Source organism: Vulpes lagopus, chromosome 3 (assembly GCF_018345385.1).
Source record: "Vulpes lagopus strain Blue_001 chromosome 3, ASM1834538v1, whole genome shotgun sequence".
Classification (NCBI taxonomy): domain Eukaryota; kingdom Metazoa; phylum Chordata; class Mammalia; order Carnivora; family Canidae; genus Vulpes; species Vulpes lagopus.
Genome location: NC_054826.1, coordinates 76,216,423 through 76,238,071, shown reverse-complemented (window position 1 = coordinate 76,238,071; position 21,649 = coordinate 76,216,423). Strand labels below are relative to the sequence as shown.

The 21,649-nt window shown below is 39.8% G+C and overlaps 1 protein-coding gene across 36 annotated transcripts in view; it reads right to left on the bottom strand.

The window, feature by feature from the left end:
• Nucleotides 1-21,649, bottom strand: part of ANK3 (ankyrin 3) — a 657,384-nt gene that overhangs the window by 133,050 nt on the left and 502,685 nt on the right. For 34 of the 36 annotated variants that reach the window (XM_041749118.1, XM_041749123.1, XM_041749115.1 and 31 more), the window contains 8 exons: nucleotides 20,735-20,833; nucleotides 18,106-18,204; nucleotides 16,121-16,219; nucleotides 13,247-13,444; nucleotides 11,619-11,717; nucleotides 11,239-11,337; nucleotides 5,459-5,656; nucleotides 11-109 (listed from right to left, as the gene is read on the bottom strand). In XM_041749118.1, the coding sequence (XP_041605052.1) occupies nucleotides 11-109; nucleotides 5,459-5,656; nucleotides 11,239-11,337; nucleotides 11,619-11,717; nucleotides 13,247-13,444; nucleotides 16,121-16,219; nucleotides 18,106-18,204; nucleotides 20,735-20,833 (990 nt within the window). The remainder of the gene's footprint in view (nucleotides 1-10; nucleotides 110-5,458; nucleotides 5,657-11,238; nucleotides 11,338-11,618; nucleotides 11,718-13,246; nucleotides 13,445-16,120; nucleotides 16,220-18,105; nucleotides 18,205-20,734; nucleotides 20,834-21,649) is intronic. The other 2 variants (XM_041749132.1, XM_041749139.1) reach the window with 1 other exon arrangement.

Genomic DNA, 21,649 nt, shown 5'->3' with positions numbered 1-21,649 from the left:
TTCTGTATACCTTTGTCTGGGCATCCACATTTGCCCCTTGGTTTACGAGGACTTCGGCCACATTCACTCTGTCTTCTTGAGCAGCCAAATGGAGCGGGGTCAGGCCACTCTGCAAAAGATTCAAAGTACAGTCATCTTAGAGAAGGGAATGTAGCACACATAGGCATGTTTGAGCAACAGTTATGAATTCTAGGACAGGAAGCCTAGAATTCTTGTTTAAAATTATAGGGAAAGTTTACGTATTAGCACCATCACAACATTGCTATGTGTAGGCTTAATTAAAAATTTCAAACATATTCAGAAGTGGAGGGAATGGACTGAACCTTGTGTACTCATCACAAACTCAGCAATTAGGAAGGTTTTCCTCATTTGCTTCATCCAGCCCTACTTCCTGTTCATTCTTTTCTTTGTGGAAGTATTTTAAGGCAAATCCTAGACATTATATCATTTTATGTCACTTCTTTAAAGTCTCTAGTTTTAAAAAATGAACACTGAAATATGTAGTAGGAAAATGATATAATGTCTGGGATTTGCCTTAAAATATCTCCACAAAGAAAAAAATAACTAAATGAAGAAACAAACAAAAAGCAGTAACAGGCCTGTAAAAACAGAAAACCAATGGATGGCTGCTAGAAGGAAGGGGGACGGAGGGACAGGCAAGATGGGTGAAGGGGAGTGGGAGGTACAGGCTTCCAGTTGAGGAATGAACAAGTCACAGGAATAAATGGCCCAGCACAGGCAATAGAGTCAATGATATCATAATAGTCATGTGACAGGACAGAGATGGGAGCTACACTTGGGGTGAGCAGAGCATAATGTATAAACCTGTCACATCACTAAGTTGTACATGTGAAACTAATGTAACATTCTGTGTCAACTCAAAAAAATAAGTAAATAAATATTTACCAAAAAAAAAAAAAAAAAAAAAAAAAAACCCTAGAGACTTTTTTTTTTTTTTTTTTTTTGTAAAACTTGAAGGAATTTCAATATGTTACCATTGGCACTGGCATTAGCAGAAATTAATAGAAAAAGTAGTTATGAATTAAATATGATGATAAATTAACATGTGATGATAATATTTTCTCCATCACATATTAATACCCAAGGCTGATCAATATATCTGCATGTTGCTTCTGGGGAAGAAAGATGGGCTGGGAAATTCAAAAGGAATCCAATCTCATGAGAATTTCCAGGTCATTTAGATGGTATTATGTATTTAATGAGACTGAATATTTGAAGCTGAGTCTACCCCAGAATATGCAGGCTACCTGCTTGTTTCAATGGTCAAGAAAAATCACCAAGACTGTACTCTGCTTTAAAAATCCTCTGTAGCTGTTAAAGTGTCTTTTCATGAACAATATTTGAGAGAAAGTAACTTGGTGTTAGTGCTTTCAGATTGTTCTCTTTCCCTTAATATGAGCACAGAAGTTAATCTCTGTGCTCTGGAAGTCTTTGGTCTCTTCCTCTAGCATCCATGCAATGAGAACCTCAGCTGTCCTATAGGTCAGAGGAGAGGAGCGAATCAGAAGCAGTAGTAGCAAGAGCACAGAGCCCTCTAGACGCTGAACATTATTTAATCAGAGGTTGCCATTCCCTCAAACAGATGATAGGACTCAGGAAGAGTCATTTGTTCTTGACTTTTAAATACTGTTTACAGGATTTTGGAGGAAGCCTACTCAAACTGAGGAAAGAGGAAACATGGCTAGGAGGGCGGATATATTCGGTTGAAATCCAAGAAAAATAAGCTAGGGTCCAAAATGGCATCCTCCAAACGCTAACACAATCTGAGAACAAGGTCCCATGTTCTACTTTATTGATTTACTAAGTTTTTACCTTCCTTCCTGTTAGTTAACATACAGCACTCTATTAGTTTCAGGTGTACGTGATGGTGATTCAGCATTTCCACACATCGCCTGGTCCTAATCATGACAAGTGCCCTCCTCAGTCCCCTGTCCCCCTACCCCCTCCATGTTCTACTTCAGAGGAAACAAATCTTTTTAGTCCTAATATTTTATAAAAATGTCATGGTCACCTATCCTAAGTTAAAGACTTTTCAAGACTTATGAAGATTTTTTTACTGAGCAGTTCTCAGCAAAGTTCGGGAAATGTCTTCTGGCAGGTACCTTACCCTCTCGCATTCCTCTGTCTCTGTTCACGCTGCCCCCATGGGATACCAACTCTACCGGTGACATGGAGTCACTTGCAGCTCCCCTGAGCTTCACTGGCCCTCTTGTCTCTCAGAGTGCTCACTGTTACATTTATGTGCACACCTTCCATGTGCTCACCTCTATTAAGAGCATCATGATCCTGCCTTGAAATTGTTTTCTGGTCTGTCTTCCTCAAACCACTGTGAGCTTGCTGAGGCAAATACTGTATCTTTATTCTTAATACAACCAGTGTCTAGCACCTAGCACTTAATCATCTACTGAATGATTAAATCAGGAGAAAAAGCAAACACCTCTAGGTAAAATAGGATAAAGAAAAACTTATGTTTATGTTCACAATTTTCATTAAAATTTTTTTAAAAATAGCGTGATGGTTAAAACAGCCCCCTTTGACTTCAGAAGACATCTGTTAATCCTTTATAACGTTTGAACCATGGCTCATTTTAAAAACGGCCTTAACTTGAAACAAGAGAACACCACCAGTTCAGAACATCAACAGGCCTGCTTAATATTCTATTAGTGGTACAGAGGAATGGAGCTACTCATGATCTGCAGAATCTGTGCGGGAAGGCGGGAACATTGAAAGCAAAAGGTGACTCAAATCAAATGCTAGCACTTCATAGTCATATGGGGGTTTATGGTCTCATTTCCTTAAGTGACCAGGAACTACTGGTGATGAGTAAGAAAAGGAAGAAGCAAAAGCAATGAAGTGTTTTAGTTCACCATCAGTTTTCACAAAAGCTAAATCTTTCTTTTTAACATTTATATTTTTAGCAAGGAAATAAAATCTAGTGTTAAGTGGGGAGTTGGGACAGGGAGGTGTTAGAAACTCGGGCCGTCCAAGTCAAACTGGCAGAGAAGTGTCTGGACTCCTCATGAACAATGAAGTTCTGCTCCTGTTCTGTTTCCACATCAGGGCTTATTTAATGCATTATACAGAACACAGGCACTGAGAAAGGAAGCAATGATTTACAAATGCTTTCATATTAGACCATTTCTAGGTGTTGTGAAATTCTTGCAACTTAATCAAGCATGCTGTGCTAACGGGAAGCCAGCTGATCTGCTTTTTAAAATTTCCCTGGAAGTATCTCTGCTCATGTCAAGTTTTTTCAGGAAGGTGGCTGACAACGTCCAGGTGCCCTTGGTTTACTGTGTCACATGTCCTTAGAATTCCCTTGCCCATGTCCAGTCTACCAAAGCAAATACTGAGGAATTCTGAAGTATTCTCAGTCTAAAAATTTCTATGACTTTAAGGTGAATGTAAGGCTGGATATACATAGCAACTAGTTGAATGGAGGATTTTATTTTTTTATTTTTGATTTTTTAAAAGAAATATTTATTCATGAGAGACACACAGCGAGAGGTAGAGACACAGGCAGAGCGAGACGTAGGCTCTCCGCAGGGAGCCCGAAGTGGGACTCCACCTCTGGACACGAGATGACACTCTGAGCCAAAGGCAGACAGACACCTCAACCACTGAGCCACCCAGGCGTCTCTTGACCAGAGGATTTTAAAGAAAAAAAAAAAAAAAGGTCACATTGTACTTTGGTATTGAATCTACCGAAAACATTCACCTATTAACCATTGTTAAGGCCCCTATTGTGTCTGAGAGAATAGTGAGCTGTAGTATTCTGGGCTCTTAAAATAGACTCAGTGAATGCCAGAATGTACATCAATTTGAGAAGACCAAGTCTTCTACCTCATTAAGATAAGTTGAATTTTATAGCAAATTATCATAAGCCTGGTCTCTATATTATAGTCTTTGAACCCTCCAAACTCAAAAGCTCAAAAAAAAAAAAAAAAAAAAGAATCCTGATTATAATGGCTATTCAAAATTGCTCTGTGATTCCTATGAATGCAGAGACATGCATTCCTAAAAGGAATGTTTAAAAAGAAAGATATGAGAAAATCAAACTGTTACATGAGGAAAATATGAAAATATGAAAAATCTGCAGTTATCACAAAGGATTTTCAAAATACTAAAACTGAAAAGAAAGTTTCCCTGTTCTCTTACATATGATTTCCATCCACACGATTTATTAAATTACAATCTTGGGAATTTAGATTCGGGCAGAATAACTTTTTCCCTAAATTGTGAGAAGTTCAAAATTAAGACAACTATTCCTTTTCTACCTAAGAAGAAAGTATTGAATGTTATCTTAGTTCATCTTGATGACATCTCTGTGAAGTAAATATTTTGTCTTTGTTTACTAGCGGACAAAATTGAAGCTCAGTGAGGTCACATAACTTGTCCAATAAAGTTATACATCAAGTAAGAGTCAGGCTTAGGATTCATACCCAGGAGATCCAAAGCCTTGGTTATTCCAAAACATAGGCCACATACATGAAAAAAAATACATTACTTGTTATTTGTCGTCATAAAACTATTGCTATCTTGAAATTCTACTCCTATAGCTGAGCTATGGCTGTGTTATCACCAACTGGTAAAGAAGAATCCAGGGAGTGTAGATTATCAGGAATTTGGGGGCACTCTTGCAGGCTTTTGTATTATCTGAAGGGAAGACTTAGAAACATCTGTGTTTTGAGTCAATCTCAAACTTAGGTATTAATAAACAGTTCGGCAAACAGTTCAGCAAACCCATATGCAATGAGAGGTAGTAACTTCATTAAGATGTCTCAGGCCAGTTGTGGGCTGGATTTTTACCTTGCTTCACAAAATTCTTTAAAAAGAGTGAGGATGCCAAGTATGAAGGCAGAGGAGTTTGAAAAATTTGGGGAACAGAGGCCTCAGAGTTCCTTGAAACTGCCAATTTACATACAAAGACTAACAACCTTTCCAACCTATTTGAATAAAATAGTTACTTTAGATTTATGTTAATAAAATGAAGTCTCTGAAGGCAGTACTATTTCCAGTATCTGTAACCTCGAACTTAAAACAGGGATGGACAAGGAGGATGTGCCCCCAAAATGTTTGCGGACTAAATCAATGGGCTACAATTTACAACTTACTATTTGGTAGGTTCAGGTGAGGTAACAGGGTTGCTCTTTGAATTAACACAATTTCGTATTATTTTGAAAAACTTTGTGGACTTCATTTCTCCAGCTAGATGTCATTCAGTTGTAAGACTTTACAATGATTGATTTACCATTCTCTTACTGTTTAAACATGTTTTCTCAAAGTTTTTGCTATGATAAACAACATTTTGGCAAACATCTTTATGCAATGTTATATTTTACAAATTCGATTTGACCTGGATTTTTCATGCTTTTTAAGCAACCTTTGTGAGAGGGAAGCTTTTGCCGTACATTTTGTAGAGAAAAAGAAAGGTTACCTTATTGCTCAGGTTCACATTAGCGTTTCTGCCAAGGAGCAGTGACACCATGTCCACGTGTCCTTCCTGAGCTGCGAGATGGACGGAAGCAATTCCTTGCCGGGTAACCGCATTTGCATCAGCACCATATTCCAGCAGAGTCGTCGCTATGTCCATCTGGTTCTTTTTGGCAGCAATGTGCAGCGGAGTATAACCATTCTGTCAACACGAATCACTTGGTCACATGCCCAGGAACGAGATAAAAATGTGTGCAGCGCACTTTCAAATAGTATGCATCCCTTTCTAGTGATTTTCTTCGACGGTTTAAAAATTCCAAATCACATAAGCAAACTGATAAATCAGGCTATGTCATTACTGCATTGCTCTCATGGTTCCCACATTCCGAAGCTGGGGAAACAGACTATGGACAGTTTAACGCATGAGAATTGGAGTACTGCTGGTTTTGAAAGGAATATGGAGTTCTTTCCTACAGGTAGTTATGTTAGTAGGTGCTCAATAACTACTTGCTTTATTTAAATTGGTAATGAGAGGAAGCCCAAGTAGGAAACACAAACAATATGGGTATGTCCAGAGCTATTATTCTACCTTTAAGGTACCTTTAATGGTTCTTTGTTGCTAACAAGTTGAAAAATTTAATGTTCGTGGTAGTCAAGATGCTATAGTCTATTCTCATAGCCCTTTTGTTCTATTGTCATTATTTCTTTTTAAGTAGGCTCCCCGTACAGGGCTTGAACTCACAACCCTGAGATCAAAGCCTGAGCTGAGATCGAGAGTTGGATGCTTAACTGACTGGACCACCCAGGTGTCCTCCTCTCACAGCCCCTTTGCCTCTTTTATAAAACCCTAGTATCTATGTTATGCTTCAGCCGAACTGGTTTCCCAAATAAGATACAGCTCATGTTTCTGTTTTGCCTCCCTCTATCAAGAATGTTTTTCCCCACCATGTCCTTGGGGTCAGCATCTTCCAGCTGAAGTTTCAGTTCAAGGGTCATATTCTCATGAAATATTTCACCTCCTCCTTCTCCTATACCTACCCAGACCTGACTGATTAATCAAAGTCCTGGGGATATTTAGTGGTGCTCTTTCCTTTCCACACTGATTTTCTTCTACTAAAATACAAATTAGTTGAGAGCAGGTATTGTGTCCTATCAGTCCTTGTATCTCTACTAGTGCCTCATGGTGACTGGAGAATCTTTGGAATTTGAGTCAGGCTTACTAGAACTTTCAGAACATTCTGGGATTGTCATCTTGGTTGACCCTTGGCGCTCAAGGTAGAGGTGACCCAAATTTCTCTGGTGAGTTGTTAATTTAGCTGTGCCTCAGGATCCTTCAGAGTCCTTTGCCCTGAGAAAGAAAGGTCTCTTGTGCTAGGTAGGGGACCTTGTCCTGTCTTACAGTCATTTAAAAGAAACACAAGACTATACTTTGACTTGGGCATGAATCTGACTATATAAAATATGCCAATGAAAAATTGGAATGATTTTTGATGGAAAAGAAGACGTACAGAAAAAAATAGAATTCATGGATTTATATTTGGGAAAATGATCCAAATCTAGACAACTACCAGACACAATATTTCCAAGCAGTACAGATGGGTCAGAATCAACACAGAGAACAGTGGGGACTGTTGCACCACTGCTAGGCCAGCCTACTGCAATCAACCCTCATATTTTAAGTCATCGGCATGTCCTAGTAGGACAGTGTGTCTCACCTGACAGACACTCTTCCTATAATCAATTGTAGAGGATTTAAGCTGTTGGATATCACCCCACACAAGTGGAAATGCTGCTTCCAGACTCTTCTGAAACCACCCTCTGCCTAATGGGATGGACCAGGGTAGATTTTACATCTCTATTTTTAGTTTTGACCTATTGCCATCTGGAAACCCCAGCTGACCTGGGAAGCATTTGTCCCTCTGCAAAGACACACCCTAAAGAGACTGCCTTCAGGGCCAAATGTAGAGCTTTGGACTGAGCCCAACTCTACAGCAAGTGACAGGAGGAGGAGGTCTGTTTTGCTCCCATCCCCACCCTGCATAAAAGACAAAATTCACAAAACAGTGCTAAAATAGGACATCTGATTAGTCAATATGTCTAACACTGGCTAATCAGAGTGGTAACAGAATGATAGTCTGAGTTTAGCTTCTTACCATGCATCTTATTTCTTTTTGCTTTTGCTATAGACATAACCTTCACATTAGTCACCTTTCAACTACCGAAGGCAGGTCAATGTCCTCTCCGAGGTGACAATCCTCTTGATCACTTTTAATTCTACCCAAAAATCCTAGGCCCTAAAGAACACTAATCAGGAGAAGCTCTGGTATCTCTGTAAAGCATGCTGATTTCAGACAAGTTACTCATTATTACTGAGGGTTTTATTCTGAGCTCCTTACCTAAGCTATGAAGGAAAATATAAAGCAAGGGAAAAACAATTCATGGTATTATTTTAGAATGGGAAGCTCATCTCAGAAACACTTAAAACATATTTCAAATAGCAAACAAATAGTTCAACTTGAGACCTATAAGAAATTTTCTAAATTCCCTAAGTGCTTTTTAATTTCTGGAAAGTAAAAATGATTCTTACTGGTTACTCTCATTTATCAGAAGAGAAACAAAACAGTGAGAGATTCAACTACAGAATCATCTTAAATACTTTTTTCCTCTTGATGTAGAAGCCATGTGTGCTTTTGCATTTCAAGAGGAAAACAAAAGGAAATGCAATTTTAAATGACTCAAAGTAATATATTTATATCATTCTTTATATTTTTCTAAGAAATTTCACAATCTCAGTATCAATAGATACATTGCATATTTTGTGGAAGAGATATCTGATAACTAACAAGTTAAGGCTCATTATCCCTTCTATGAGTGCCCAGGTTATGCCTGAATTCATGCCAATCCTCCTTTTAGTGCTGGGCCCTGCCTCAGGAAATAGATCTGGCTAAAATGGATTACAGAAGCCCATCTACTTTTTCAGCACCTTCCCTCCTCCTCCCCCATTACAAAGTCACACCGTGTTTCTAAGACATGTATGAGTAAGAAGATATGTTCACAATTCTACAAAAGAGAAGAAAAGGCAAGAAAGCATCACATACCCTAAGAACGGAGCACAAGAATAGAGGAAGAGTTCACTGAAGCCACTGCCATCATAGTCACATGCTCAAATCGTGCCTTACTGAGGCTCTGTCACTCATTTTTCAGAAATGCCAAAGCTTCCCTGGGACCCAGGAGGCTATTTGCCTATGCTATATCCATTCTCCCTCCTTCCTTAATAAAAGAGCCTTGGCATTGGGCCCCACTGAAAACTACACTTCCTAGCTTCCTTTGCAGGAAGGAGTGGCCGTTGAGATGTAAGGAGAAATGGGTAGGTGGAGCTTCTGGAAATGCCCTATTGTCTGACTTTCTTTCCTGCTGGTTGCTTAAAAAGAGGGCCTGGCAGTCTGAGCAACAGCAATCTCTCAAAGGAAGGTTAAAAAAAAATACACATAGAACTTCCCTTAACACTCTGGAAACACTGACCTAACACCAGCAACTGTCCACCTCCAGACTGTTTATAACATGAGAAAAATGGAGCCTCATCAGCTTAAACTGTAGCTAGGTGTTTTCTAGTAGATGAAGCCAATCTCTAATTGATGAAATGGCTTTGCTTAGGATCAAAGTCTAGAAGAAGCTCCTGATAAGGTTCACTGCCCCAGAAAGTGGGGATGATTGGACATGTGGCACAGATGGCATGACTGAGGCTCCTACTAAGCAAGGATGCTGCGGCAGCAAGAATTAACAGCAGCAAGAATTAAGATTTCGTTAGAAAAGCCTGTGTCCGATTGGCTGTAAAAGCTACGCCTGAGACTAAAGGGCTGCTTCTCTACTCTTTGTTAAAGATGTCTTGCAGACATGGAAACATGAGGTCTTGTTTGACAAATATAAAGCAGGAATACATCAACTACTGGCCTATTTCAGTTATTCGTGGACTGAAAGACAGAATGGATGGATGGAAGGGTGGACTGCACTCATTTTGCTTCACTTACTACTTTATGACTCTTTCAATCCTAAACCGCTTGGCACTAGTTGTCTCAAAGTTATTACTCTCATGTAAGGAATGAAGAGTTTGCTTGTTATTTAGTGGTTGCCTACCAAGAACCTGGGTTTACTGTTAGTGGCCCAGGCTCAGAAGGATATTAAAATACACTGAAATGAAATAGACAATCATTAAATTTCACTGTAATTTTTTTCCATTTTTTAAATTGTGGTAAAATATACATTAGATAAAACTTACCACTGTCACCATTTTTAAGTGCATGGTCAATGGCATTAAGTACATTTCACATTGTTCTCCAGCCTTACCACCAACCAGCTTCAAACTGAAACCCTATCCATTAAACATGAAATCCCAATCCTCCTACCCTTGGGCCCCTGGCAACCAGCATTCTACTTTCTGTCTCTATATGACTGAAATACAATATTTGTCCTTTTGTGTAATTGGTTTAGTTCCTCGGCATGGTGTCTTCAATGCTCATTCATGTGATAGCATGTGCCAGAATTTCCTTCCTTCTGCAGGCTGAATAATATGCCATTGTATGTATACACCACATTTTATTTATCCATTCATTCTTCAGAGGACACTTGGGTTGCTTCCACCTTTTGGCTCTTGGGAATAATGCCGCTATTCAAATTTTTGTTGTTGTTGTTGTTTAAATATAAAGCTTTACCAAAAGTCACATATGGCTTTATAATAGAAAAAAATGTTCACCAGGACCAGAAACTATGAGGAGAGAGCCACATTTAAATGAAAAGCAAATTTAGGGGTATGATTCTGAATTACAGATTTCACTGGTATAATTCTGGAGAGGATGAGGCAGGAGATAATTAAGACATATAGGAAAAGAGGCTCTGAGGAGAAATACTTGTCAAAGATAACCTACTCTCTAAAAGAAGATTCCTAAAAACTTTCTCTCTTAAGGTCTCCAAATAATCTAGAACTGCCTGCTCAGATTTGATTACAACAGATTTAATGTAAACACTAATGTTAAGTGCTATAGCTGCTTCCAAATGGGAGAGAGTACCCCCAAAGATGTAGAAAGCTCAAAAGTGCTAAAAGTTCCTTCAACAACAACAGTATTCAGTAAAAGCACTGGACAGCATTAAGTTGTAGTTTGTATCATTCCAGTTTTCTTAGATCATAGCCACCTGCCCAACAACAGCAAGTGTACTAAAAGTAAGCTCGTCTTTATGGACTGCCTCACAAATCAGAATACCAGGATAATTAGGAAGCTGTATACTCTACGTATCTCTTTTCTCAGAAATAAATGTGGGTTGTCTACTGTTCAAAAATGCCCCAACAAGAGGAATAAAGATTCCCCTTAGGAATAATAAAATCATATAAATAAAACCTCCCAACCTATTTTATTGAGCAGAAATAAACGACTTGAAGGCAATGTTTTATGGCCAGGAAAATATAACACATGTTTTATAACTGTGACAAATCCGACTTCCTTACTACCTCAGGCTGTGCTTATGTTTTTAATCGGGCTGAATAGGACATCAACTTCTTTTCCTCCATGGGCCCCAGGAAGTCCTGGATTTTTAAGGAGAATCAACTGGCAAGTGAGGATTTATTGAGCATCTACTACACCACTTGACCGAATAGCTGAGGGCACAGATTCCCGAGGAGCTTAGATTTCTGTGACTGGTGGTGTAAGGTGCAACGTGAGCAGCCAAGTGGGTGCACACAGAGATCGGTGGACACTGCCTGTCAGCCTCCCCAGGCTGGCCAATCCCAGGTACCTTTGCGGCCGCGTGAGGTGAGGCTCCTTGGTCCAAAAGCAGGAGGGCCACTTTCTGATTATCGTAATGTGCAGCTACATGCAGTGGAGTTAGCCCGCTCTGAAAACACGTGCAGAAACAACAACCAGAGTCAAAAGTGTCTTAACACCAGAGGCCTAGATTTAGGAAATGGGATTAGTTTGGGTTCAACACAGAGTATAATCTATATTCCAGTTTCCACAATGCTTGGACCCCAGCATTCACCTCCTATCTCCCAAGTGATCTTCATCCTATGAGACTTAATTCTGGACTAGTGATAATTTAGATGGCTGCTGGTGAAGTAGCAAGTGCTTGTTTTGTTACCGTGGAAGTGGCCTCCTATAGGGTGGTCAGCTCCATACCTTCCCAGCAGCATCTGGAGAGGCACTTTTCTGTAGCAGGAGATTAGCTACTTCTAGCTTCCCGTATTTTGCTGCCACGTGAAGGGGAGTAAATCCTTTCTGAATAAAGAAACATAAGAATAATGAACAACAAATGATACAAAGGCATCACTTTCCTGAAACTGATGAATTATTCTAATGATGAAGAACAGTTAAGCCTGCATTTAAGGACAAACACTGGAAGAGAACAGCTCGAGTCTCCTTATCAACAAGGAGGAGCAGAATATTTACTCTCTCTCTGTTGACTGAGCCACAACATGCCACAAATTCTGGGGCTACTCAGGCCAGGATGAAGGTGGAGAGCTGAATCTGGGGTTTATCCTAGAGCTATTTTGGGATTTCACATTTTAGGAAGAATAGGCTACTAGGTCTCAGGCCCAATTTGGATTTGGAGAACTTGGGAAAATCCAGAAAAGTCTGGACCCTCCATAATCTTGTATCACCAGACTGGAGCCTTTCTCACCCTCTTCTCTAATTTTTGCGTGTATATACATATCTTTATGCATGTTCCCATCCTCAGGGGTGGAAGTCAAAGAGTCTCTCATCTTAGCTACCACAGGTGAACTGAATAAACATGATCCTAGCCCAATAAATATGCAAGAGTTGGGCATTCAGAGTTGAGTAGCTGCTCTCGCTTGCTACCTACTCCCACAAGGGTCCGGGCATGCACTATATACTATTATGGAGGGTCCTAAGCATGAGTCAGCAGTGGAAGCGTCATCAGTACTTTTGGCCTCATGAGACTAAAGCCAATTAGAGCCAATGGGCAGCTGGTATGGTGGAAGGGCTAGGACACTCAAAACCTCATCAGCTATTACTCTGTTTCACATATTAAATGAGAGACTGTGCATCTCAACTCTACTGAAGAGCCTAGAGAATCTCAGGGCAGTGGGTGGGAGTTGAGGCAGTCATGATCATTTATTCAGATAGTTTCCCAAGTATTTCCAACTATTGTAATTGCCTTGTGCATTGATCACACTTCTCTACACCCAAATAAGAGAGTGAAACACCCATTTCTACTTTCTAAGACATGTTATAGGACAATTCACCTTTCTATCACATTTGCTAGGTGTACATAGTAACACCAAAAGGTGAGCTCTAAATTTTGCAATCTGCACCTACAGAGCAACTGAGTGGTTGGTCATGGCTCTAAGGCATCAGAGTTGAGATATTAAAAATTATACAAGACAACAGAAACATAGGAATAACAACAAACAAAAATAACCCAAGAAAAATTCACCTCCTGATTTGAAAGTAATTTGTATACTTGGACTCAGCAAGAGAGATCTATGGCTATGTTTTTAAACCACCATTTAAATCTATCATATAATGTGCAAGAAACATCTGACTCTAGATGTCAATGATGCTTCATTAGAAGATAATGGACTGAGAAACTCGAGACAAACACACATACCCCAAGTTATACTGTTCCCCACCCCCACCAAGGCTTTGTTGACCATGTTCATGACTACCCTGGGATCTCAAGTATCGATGGTGTTATATAGCTTTGTACCTATTGCTGTGCTGGGAGTTATAAGGAGGATGGAATTTAGGGAAACACAGAAGAATTCCAAGAATCACTTCCATACCTTTGTTGTTATAGATAGAGATGCGCCATGATCCAAAAGGAATGCAGCTACATCCTCATGTCCCTCTCGGGCCGAAAGGTGGAGTGGGGTGTACCCAGAAGTCGTGGCTGCATTTGGAGATGCTCCTTGCTGCAACAGCTGTTGTACTATATCTGCCTTCCCCAGTCGGGCAGAAATGTGGAGTGGGGTTTGGTCATCCTAAATGGCAAGGTAGAAATACAAGGCTGACTAGATGAGAAAATAATGGTGACAGTGTGAAATATTCAGCAAAATTGGCCTGGTATCAGAGGCTACATTCAACTCTTGGAGTCAAGCCATCTCATTTATCTTTAATGTTCAGAAATATGGAGATGGTGGATCAGAGCACTGTAAATACCTTTGAGTTACCTATTAGTATGAAAAGTATGGAAGGCAGCTCTGTCCATAAATTTTCCTCACTACCACCTGCCATACTTTACCAAAAATTTAATTTCTACTGGTTCCTTTATTGGGAGAAAGGGGATACATCCTAGTAAAACTCGAATAACTGGAAAAGGTATTATACCTCTACCAGGTATAGACTTGCATGAAGGCTCCCAGACAAGAGGACTGAAAGCTAGCCTACCCTCTGCTTGTAAAGCTGTACATCCTGGCATGGGCTGCATCTGCAGAAGGGCACCTTATCACAATTCACCCCCATCCATGAGGCACTAAATCTTGTATCCTGAGGGTCTTATCCCCAAGGGGGGAGAAGCATCTTTTCCTAGTTTTCCCAAAGATGCCCTTTGGTGGCCATCCAAAGGGAAATCCCACACTTGAGTGTGAAGAAATTCAGGTAAGTACTTTATATAGAGAAGGTACAGAGAAGAGGCTGGAGTACAGAAGTCAGCTTTGAAAAGCTAAGTAGGATGAGGGTCAAGGCCAAAGTAAGAGGATCTATGTAGGAACTATAAGAGGAATTGGAGGAGCCCCAGGAAGAAGAATACCAGAAATATATAATTGCCACAGAAAGATCTCTAATTCTACTACTGTCACCACCACCACTAACCATTTGCTGAGCACCTACATGTCCTAGGCTTTGTGCTAAGTACTCCATCTACATTAATTCATTAATCAGCTCACCAATCTTATCATTTGCAACTATCAGTATTCTCAGTTTTTGTATGAAGAAACTAGAAAAAGAAATGTGCCCATAGATATGTTAAATTTGCCCAATATTACACAGTTAGTAAATGGTGGACCAAGATTCAAACCCAGGTAGTCTGGCTGAGGAAGTCAGGTTCTTAATCATGATACTTACTGCTTCCTTGATGAAATAAGGACCATAAATTCTGTCCTCCATTTCAGCTTATGGGTGAAACCATTCCTCTGATACAATGCTTGATGTATAACTAACAACACTCAGAAAATGTGAGGTTTCCTGTAATCCATGGTTAAGTACAGCCTTTCTAATCCATTCTACTCTACTGATTAAGTAGATTGAACCAAGATCTTTAGATCAGAAATGAGAAAACTGCAATCCAGGGGCCAAATCCTGTTGCTGCTGGAGTTTGTAAATAAAGATTTATTGGAACACAGACGTGCCCACTTGCGTATGTAGTATTGTCTATGGCTGCTTTTGCTCCAGAACATCAGAGCTGAGCAGCTGTGACAGAGATGGTGTGTCTGGCAAAGCCTAAAAATATTTACTCTCAGGCTCTATTCAGAGAAAGTTTGCTGACCTCGGTCTCCAAAATTCTCTGTAAAATCCACCAACTGGCCCCACAGTACAGTGGACACTCCAAGTGTGTGTCTGCTGCTCAGAATGGTACAACCTTTCTGCTCATCCGCAGATTTTATGCTCACTATGATCTAGTTGTGTTTGTTTCCACATTAGTATGTTTGTACTAGTTACATTACTACTTTGTGCTATATTCACACTCATTACTTTAATTATACAATCACACAATATGTTAGCAGGTAAAATATGAGTATTAAAGGGAAGGCTTAATTTTTCCCTAAGAATACTAAGTTGAAAGCTTTGGAGAGCTTTGATAAAAGTTGATAAAAAAAATAAAACAATTGTGCTCAAATTAGATCTGGGTGAGACAGCTAAATATGTTGGGGGAATATTATAAAAGTCCAGAAATGATTTGCATGCAAACTGCTTCAGACATGTCTTGTTTTCTCTCTACCTGAAGCTAGAAATTGCAGTCCATGTAAATAGATGGCAAATAAATGTATATTTATATGTGAAGGTTAGATTACATGGTTAAGGCATTTACATATTTATTTACGATTCCTATCCTGAATTGCCATTTTGATAAGCAGACCACCAACTACCCGTCTCAATAGTGACAGATAAGTGGGTTTCTTCCAGAAGCTAAATAACAGGCAGAGGATGAAGCACTCCAACTCTAAGTGAAGGCAAATCCCTGAAACCATTCCAGTTCAACTCTCAGGGTTTATGGCTTCACAACTTGTGAAGAAAAAGGAGAGTTCCTTTTTCCTTTTATGGCTGTGACAAATGACACGTAAGTCAACCAAAAGAGTTGAATCATGCATCTGAATTATGCTATTTCTAGAAGCTTTGTGTCTAAGACCTTCTGTATGGAGTGTGAAGAACTCTGGACCAAGGCTAGGTTTGGTTCCAATTCTGTTAGGGGGCTAGCAACATGCCAAGGACACAGAGTTCTTCCTGGAACTAAGTTCTTGTTCCATTTAATTTTGTAAAATAATTGAATGGACAAATGTGTAGGTATTTTTTTTTTTTTTTTTTACAATATCACATGGATAGAGACTTTTGTCATTACTTTATAAAAGTATCCCTGGAAGAGAGCATGCATGTGTTTAAAGGTTCTAATAAAACCAAGGGTTTTTCCCTCAACAGCACATGCTTTCATGTGTTGCACATACCTTGGCTTTCGCTTCTACCTGAGCTCCGTCTTGTACCAGGTACCTCACGACTTCGGCTTGGCCAGATCGAGCTGCCATGTGCAGTGCTGTTTCTCCTCTCTGGGGAACAGGAGCCAAAGGTAATTAACGGCAGTTCTAAAGAAGGATGGCATGTTTTATTTGCATAAAGCTTGTGATGGAGGGCTTTTTTTTTTTTAAGTAAAAAATAGTCCTAAGCATTTCCTTGTTGAAAATGAGTAAAGATAGGAAATTCAAAACACAAGAAGCTCACATCCACCAGATTCATGATGGAAGAACTGGTTTAACACTGGGGAGTCCAGTCTCTGGCAACATCAGAAGTGTTGCTCCATGTGGCAGGGTTCCCAGGGCTTGAAAGGTGAATCCCCCGAGAGCCAAGCAGGAGAGGAAATGAGTGGAGAAGGGCAGCTGGGGAGTGCTCCACGAGAGAGCCCCACACCTTGCTCAAGGGAGGCCACAGCCACCTGACACTGAAGACTGCTTCGGTAGCTGGGCAGGATGCCAGCCATGTCTTGGCACACCTTTGTAGTTTTCAAAAGCAGTGGCAGTTTGGATATTTGTGTATACTTCTTATACCTGGACCACACAATACAAATTGCAACGAGAACAAAATATAAAAACCCAAATCTGCAAGGGCAACGTAGATACCCCTGAGGTCCAGACTTGGCTGGTGGATGCTGGTTTGCACTCTCTGCTTTACTTCAGCAGACTAGTATCCTGGTCTTTGGACAATCTCCCATGGAGCCATTTCCTTTGTCACTGGACTCCTCCACCCTGACCATGCCTTCATTTTCACCAGAGAATTTAATTCAGATTTCCATTCATTGATTTAATAAAAAATGGAAACAACATAGAAAACATGGGGAGATGGAAACAAAAAGTCATAGAAATCAAATATATTCTCTCACACCAGTGATACCCACCTAAAAATTCCTTTAATGAATAAAACCTTGCTTTACAGGATATCTGCCTCCATGGAAGGATATACAAAGACACATTTCACATGTAACTTGTTAACTATGTTTACTGGAAAGGCATTGGGGTATAGTTTACCATATTATCCAGGGTTCTCTTTATGAAGGGAGATATTCTCTCTCTGGCATTAGTAACAGAAAAGGTTATGTGTCAGTTGAGAAGCTGGCCTGTTCCTCTCTTGTGGTTGTGTTGATTGGGGCTCCCAGAAGAAGAGAGCCTTACTGAGGCCCACTCACAGGGTGAATGTGCAGGACCTTATGGCTTGCTCTTTCTGTGCCAGGATATGGTTCATTTGATTTTTACTGCTTTGGTGGTCCTGAGTCCCAGGCCTACCTGCTTGTTTTTCTGCTTGTGATCTGTTATGCTAATATTACTACGATGTCAAACTTAAAGTCCTATAAAATAATGTCAAATGCCATGTGTAGATCTAGGGTGATAAGTCGCTTCTTCAATACTTACTCTGAAATGAGTCTCATGGTTCTGTAGAGCAATGATTAGAGTGGGAAAATAATACCATCCAATAATCTATGAATAGGGATTTGCTATGAACATGGTTAAGAATATTAAAGAGAAAAATTACTTTGAATTTACTTGAAGTTACAGTAATGATAATTTTGAGCCTCAATGTGAAATATTTCTTAAATGCTTCTATTGTAAAAAAAAAAAAAGAAAGAAAGAAAGAAAAAAAGAAAAAACTTCCCCTCCACAAAGGTGATATTTTAAGAGCATAATACCCAAAAGTAACATATCTGTGAGGTCAATGCACACAACCCTAAGTCCTAACAATTTGTGACCAGCTAGTGATTAAATGGATCTTGCCTTTGAAGTAAAGGAAACCACCGTTATTGTAAAATTTTATCCTTTTAAGCAGTCACAGTAAATAGTAATTAATTTAATTATAATAAAAAATAAGTAAATAAGAGTAATCTTCATCAGTGTCTTAAATTATTTCTTACTCATAATTGGACCTACTTTCTTAAAAGGGTACTTACCACATTGGTGGTGTTTGGTGAGGCTCCATGATGCATTAGTTGTGATACGATATTTACATGCCCCATGAAGGCAGCAACATGGATTGGGGTAAGGCCCGACTAGGAAGAAAAGAGCAACGTGTTAGATTGTGATTTTATCATAAAAAGGTTTTGTCCACCAGCCTCCCTGCCTGTGTTCCATCCATCCACCCACCCATCCATTTATCTACCCACCCACACACCTTAATAACATAACCAATGGAGTGATCAGATCAGAAGCTATCAGGCCATTGCCTACTATGGCCACAGATTCTATAAGATAAATGTATCAGTACATAATCATCATTTCCTGAAAGCAAGTTCAGTGATTATGTCATATCCACTAAGGAAGAAAGATTTCATATATTTTATTAAGATCAATGAGAAAAAATTAGAGAAAAATGACTTGAAGCTTTCTTCCCCTTTGCTACCAAAGCTTCTTTATCCATATAACTGTGTGTGTGTGTGTTTGGGAGGGGGGGTGCATGTGATTACATACACATGCACAAAAGTTGACTTTATTTCAGATCCTAATTTGGTCTTTAAAGATGATTCCCATGCACTAAGAATCAACTGATTACATTATACATGAAAGAGCATGGTACTTAACACAAGGCCAACCTTCTAATAAATGAGCAAATCAGCATTAATAGCTTTAATCATTTAATTTTTAACTTGATGAATATTATAAATTAAAGTGACATGATTATGGCAAATAATACTAGATCTTAAATGCTAAACTAGATTTTAAATGTTCTGTTTTTCTCAAATCCTACATACACACACACCCATATACTTGTGATTTTTATGTGAAATGATGCCATTTATAATTTTTTAGAATTTCATTCCACTTGCAGCATGAACATCATAATTTGGTAAAAATACTTAATATGGCTAGAAAAAGCCAATATGGGTGTGTGTGTGTGTTTAAGAGAGTGAGAAGGAGATACCAATCTCAACAGAAATTTGAGAAATGTCCAAAAAAAAAAAAAAAATACGTGAAAGGAGTTCGGCCTAATAGAAGTGAGGTAAAAGGCAGAAAAGAAAGAATTCTGGTTGACCCGCTTTCAAATAGTGGGAATTGAGGAAAATTGGAGAAAAGAACTGTATTGTAATTTGGCACTTTTTTTTCCATCAGCAGGGGGAGTCATTAGAACGTGTGCAGGGCCAAGCCCTCGTCTTGATCCACCGGCCTCTGAAAGCTCTGAGGGAGCACAGGGCTGGCAGTAGGCTCTTCTCAGTGGCTGACATCTTGGGATATTTAGTCAAACATCAGTCAAAAAAAAGATTATTTCAGAGCCCATTCTGACCTTTAAAAACGGTTGCCATGCACCGAGAATAAGGTTTTAAAATAATAGGTCCCATAATAAAGCCGTAAGAGTGACTAAAGAGCAAATCAGTATGAATATTTTCAACCATTTAATACTTTTAAAACCGCATTACAAATCAAGGCAAATATTTCATTTGCAGATAAGAAACTGGGGCACAACAATAGTCACTGGGCTAGATCTCACATTTTATATTTACTTCAAATGCTTTATTGATGCATTCAACAGCCTTTACTGAATGGCCTACACTGTGTTGCTGGCTTCTACAGACCAGTAAGACTCAGGCCTGCCCTAACAGGGCCTGTCCTTTCTGGGGGCAGGTGAGGCCTTATGACTCTCGGTCATAAGTAAACCAGCTGGATAAGTGGTTTGATGGAAATTGGCACAGAAAGAGGTACTCTGAGGAGGAGCTCCTAGACCAGGCCAGGTGGTAAAGGATTTCTGGGAGAAGATAGCCCCATATCCCATCCTGAAGGATGTGTAGGATTAGCTGAGCCAAGAGGGGGTGATGTATGGACAGTACAGAGATTGGGAGGTGAATGAAAGGATGTCCAGTCTAGGGAAGTGCTGTGCCTGGAATTTATGGAGAACAGAGTGCTGGGGTGGGGTAGAGTTAGAGAGTCTGGAGTGGCTGATGCCAAGCTTGGTTTGCTGTGTTGCAGGCCCAGCACTGATCCTGGAGGAACATTTCTCTGTGTTCCATGCCAGTTTGTACAAAAGAAGCCTAGAGCTACTCCTTTTTCAACTTTAGCAACTCTGTGTTTCATTAATTCTGAATTTTTAGAACGAGAAATATTCAGTTTACAAACACCCAGGAGGTGGTGTTATACAGAGTTTCTCAACCTTGGCACATCTGACATTTTGAGCCAGATAATTCTTTGTTGTAGAGGGCTGGCCTATATGCTGTAAAATATTCAGTAGCATCTGACCTCTAGCCACTAGGTACCAGTAGTACTGTCCAGTTGTCACAACTAAAAATACCTCCAGACATTGTCAGATGTCCCCTGGGGGGCAAAATTGCCCCCACTTGAGAAGCACTGCATTATAGGATTTCATGTAAATGACACTTTCAGCTATGGCACCATTTGCCCCTGCGTATGGAGTGGGTGTTTTGGATGATGTGTTTGCACTCATCCCCCTCTACCACCTGTCTGTTCTCTGGACTTGCAGCCCATTGGGTGAGGGTTCAGTGGCACCCACACACATGGCAAAACTAGCTGCTCATTAAGGATGGCTCTGGGACTGTACCCTCATATGAACCCTTAAACTCCTACTCCCCTCACCTCGGTTACGGCTTGGATGGATGCACCGTGTTTCAGAAGGAGTTCCATTACTTTAATTCGATTCTTCTTGCAGGCAATATGAAGAGGGGTAAAGCCATTCTGGAGAGGACAAAGACACAGAAGTACGTGACTGCAAGCCACTGAAATCCAATTCCTCTGAGTGAGGGAAAATGTTTGCAACATGATGTTCTTTAAGGATTTGGACAATGAGAGGTTAAACAGAATGCAAATTGTTTTCTGGAAGCGTAGGTAGTCTCACTGCTCCTAGAAATCCACAGTACTCTGGTGATCATGAACAGGAAGTGAATTTTTGTCACAGCCTCCTGCTAGCATTTTTTTTTTTTTTTTAGATTATTTTATTTTGGAATTCACTCTTCCAAATAATCTGTCCCTCCCTCCTCCAATCTCATTTCAAATACAAACTAAAAACAACTGGGCCCAAACATTTGTCCTCAAGCCAAAACTTTGCCGATGCCATTCAGTATTCTCTGCTGCATTTTAGGGCACCTACGAGACCAGTTTCTAGAATGTTTTCATCCTTTACAGTTTTAAGTTTCAAATAACTGCTAACTCCAAGGAAGCAGGAAACAACCCAATGTTATCTGGATCATTTGCTTTAGTATTTAATCTAATAAAGGAATCTGCTTTTTAACAAATGACCTCCCAATGGTACTGCCTGTAATTGAGACCACGGAGCATTTTTCAGTGGCCACAAAGGACTCTAGAGTATAAAAGCTCACATCAATGTCACTACAGGTGCTTCCATAGCCATCCTGAGACCATTCACCTGGCTATAGTCCATCTCAGGATGACTGGCTATAACCTTCACATGTTGTGAAATCTTTAGAGGCAGAGGAAAATGAGAGTGAATGTCCACACCCTGTCTTAAGGTTTTTTTTTTTTTTTCTTGCATGG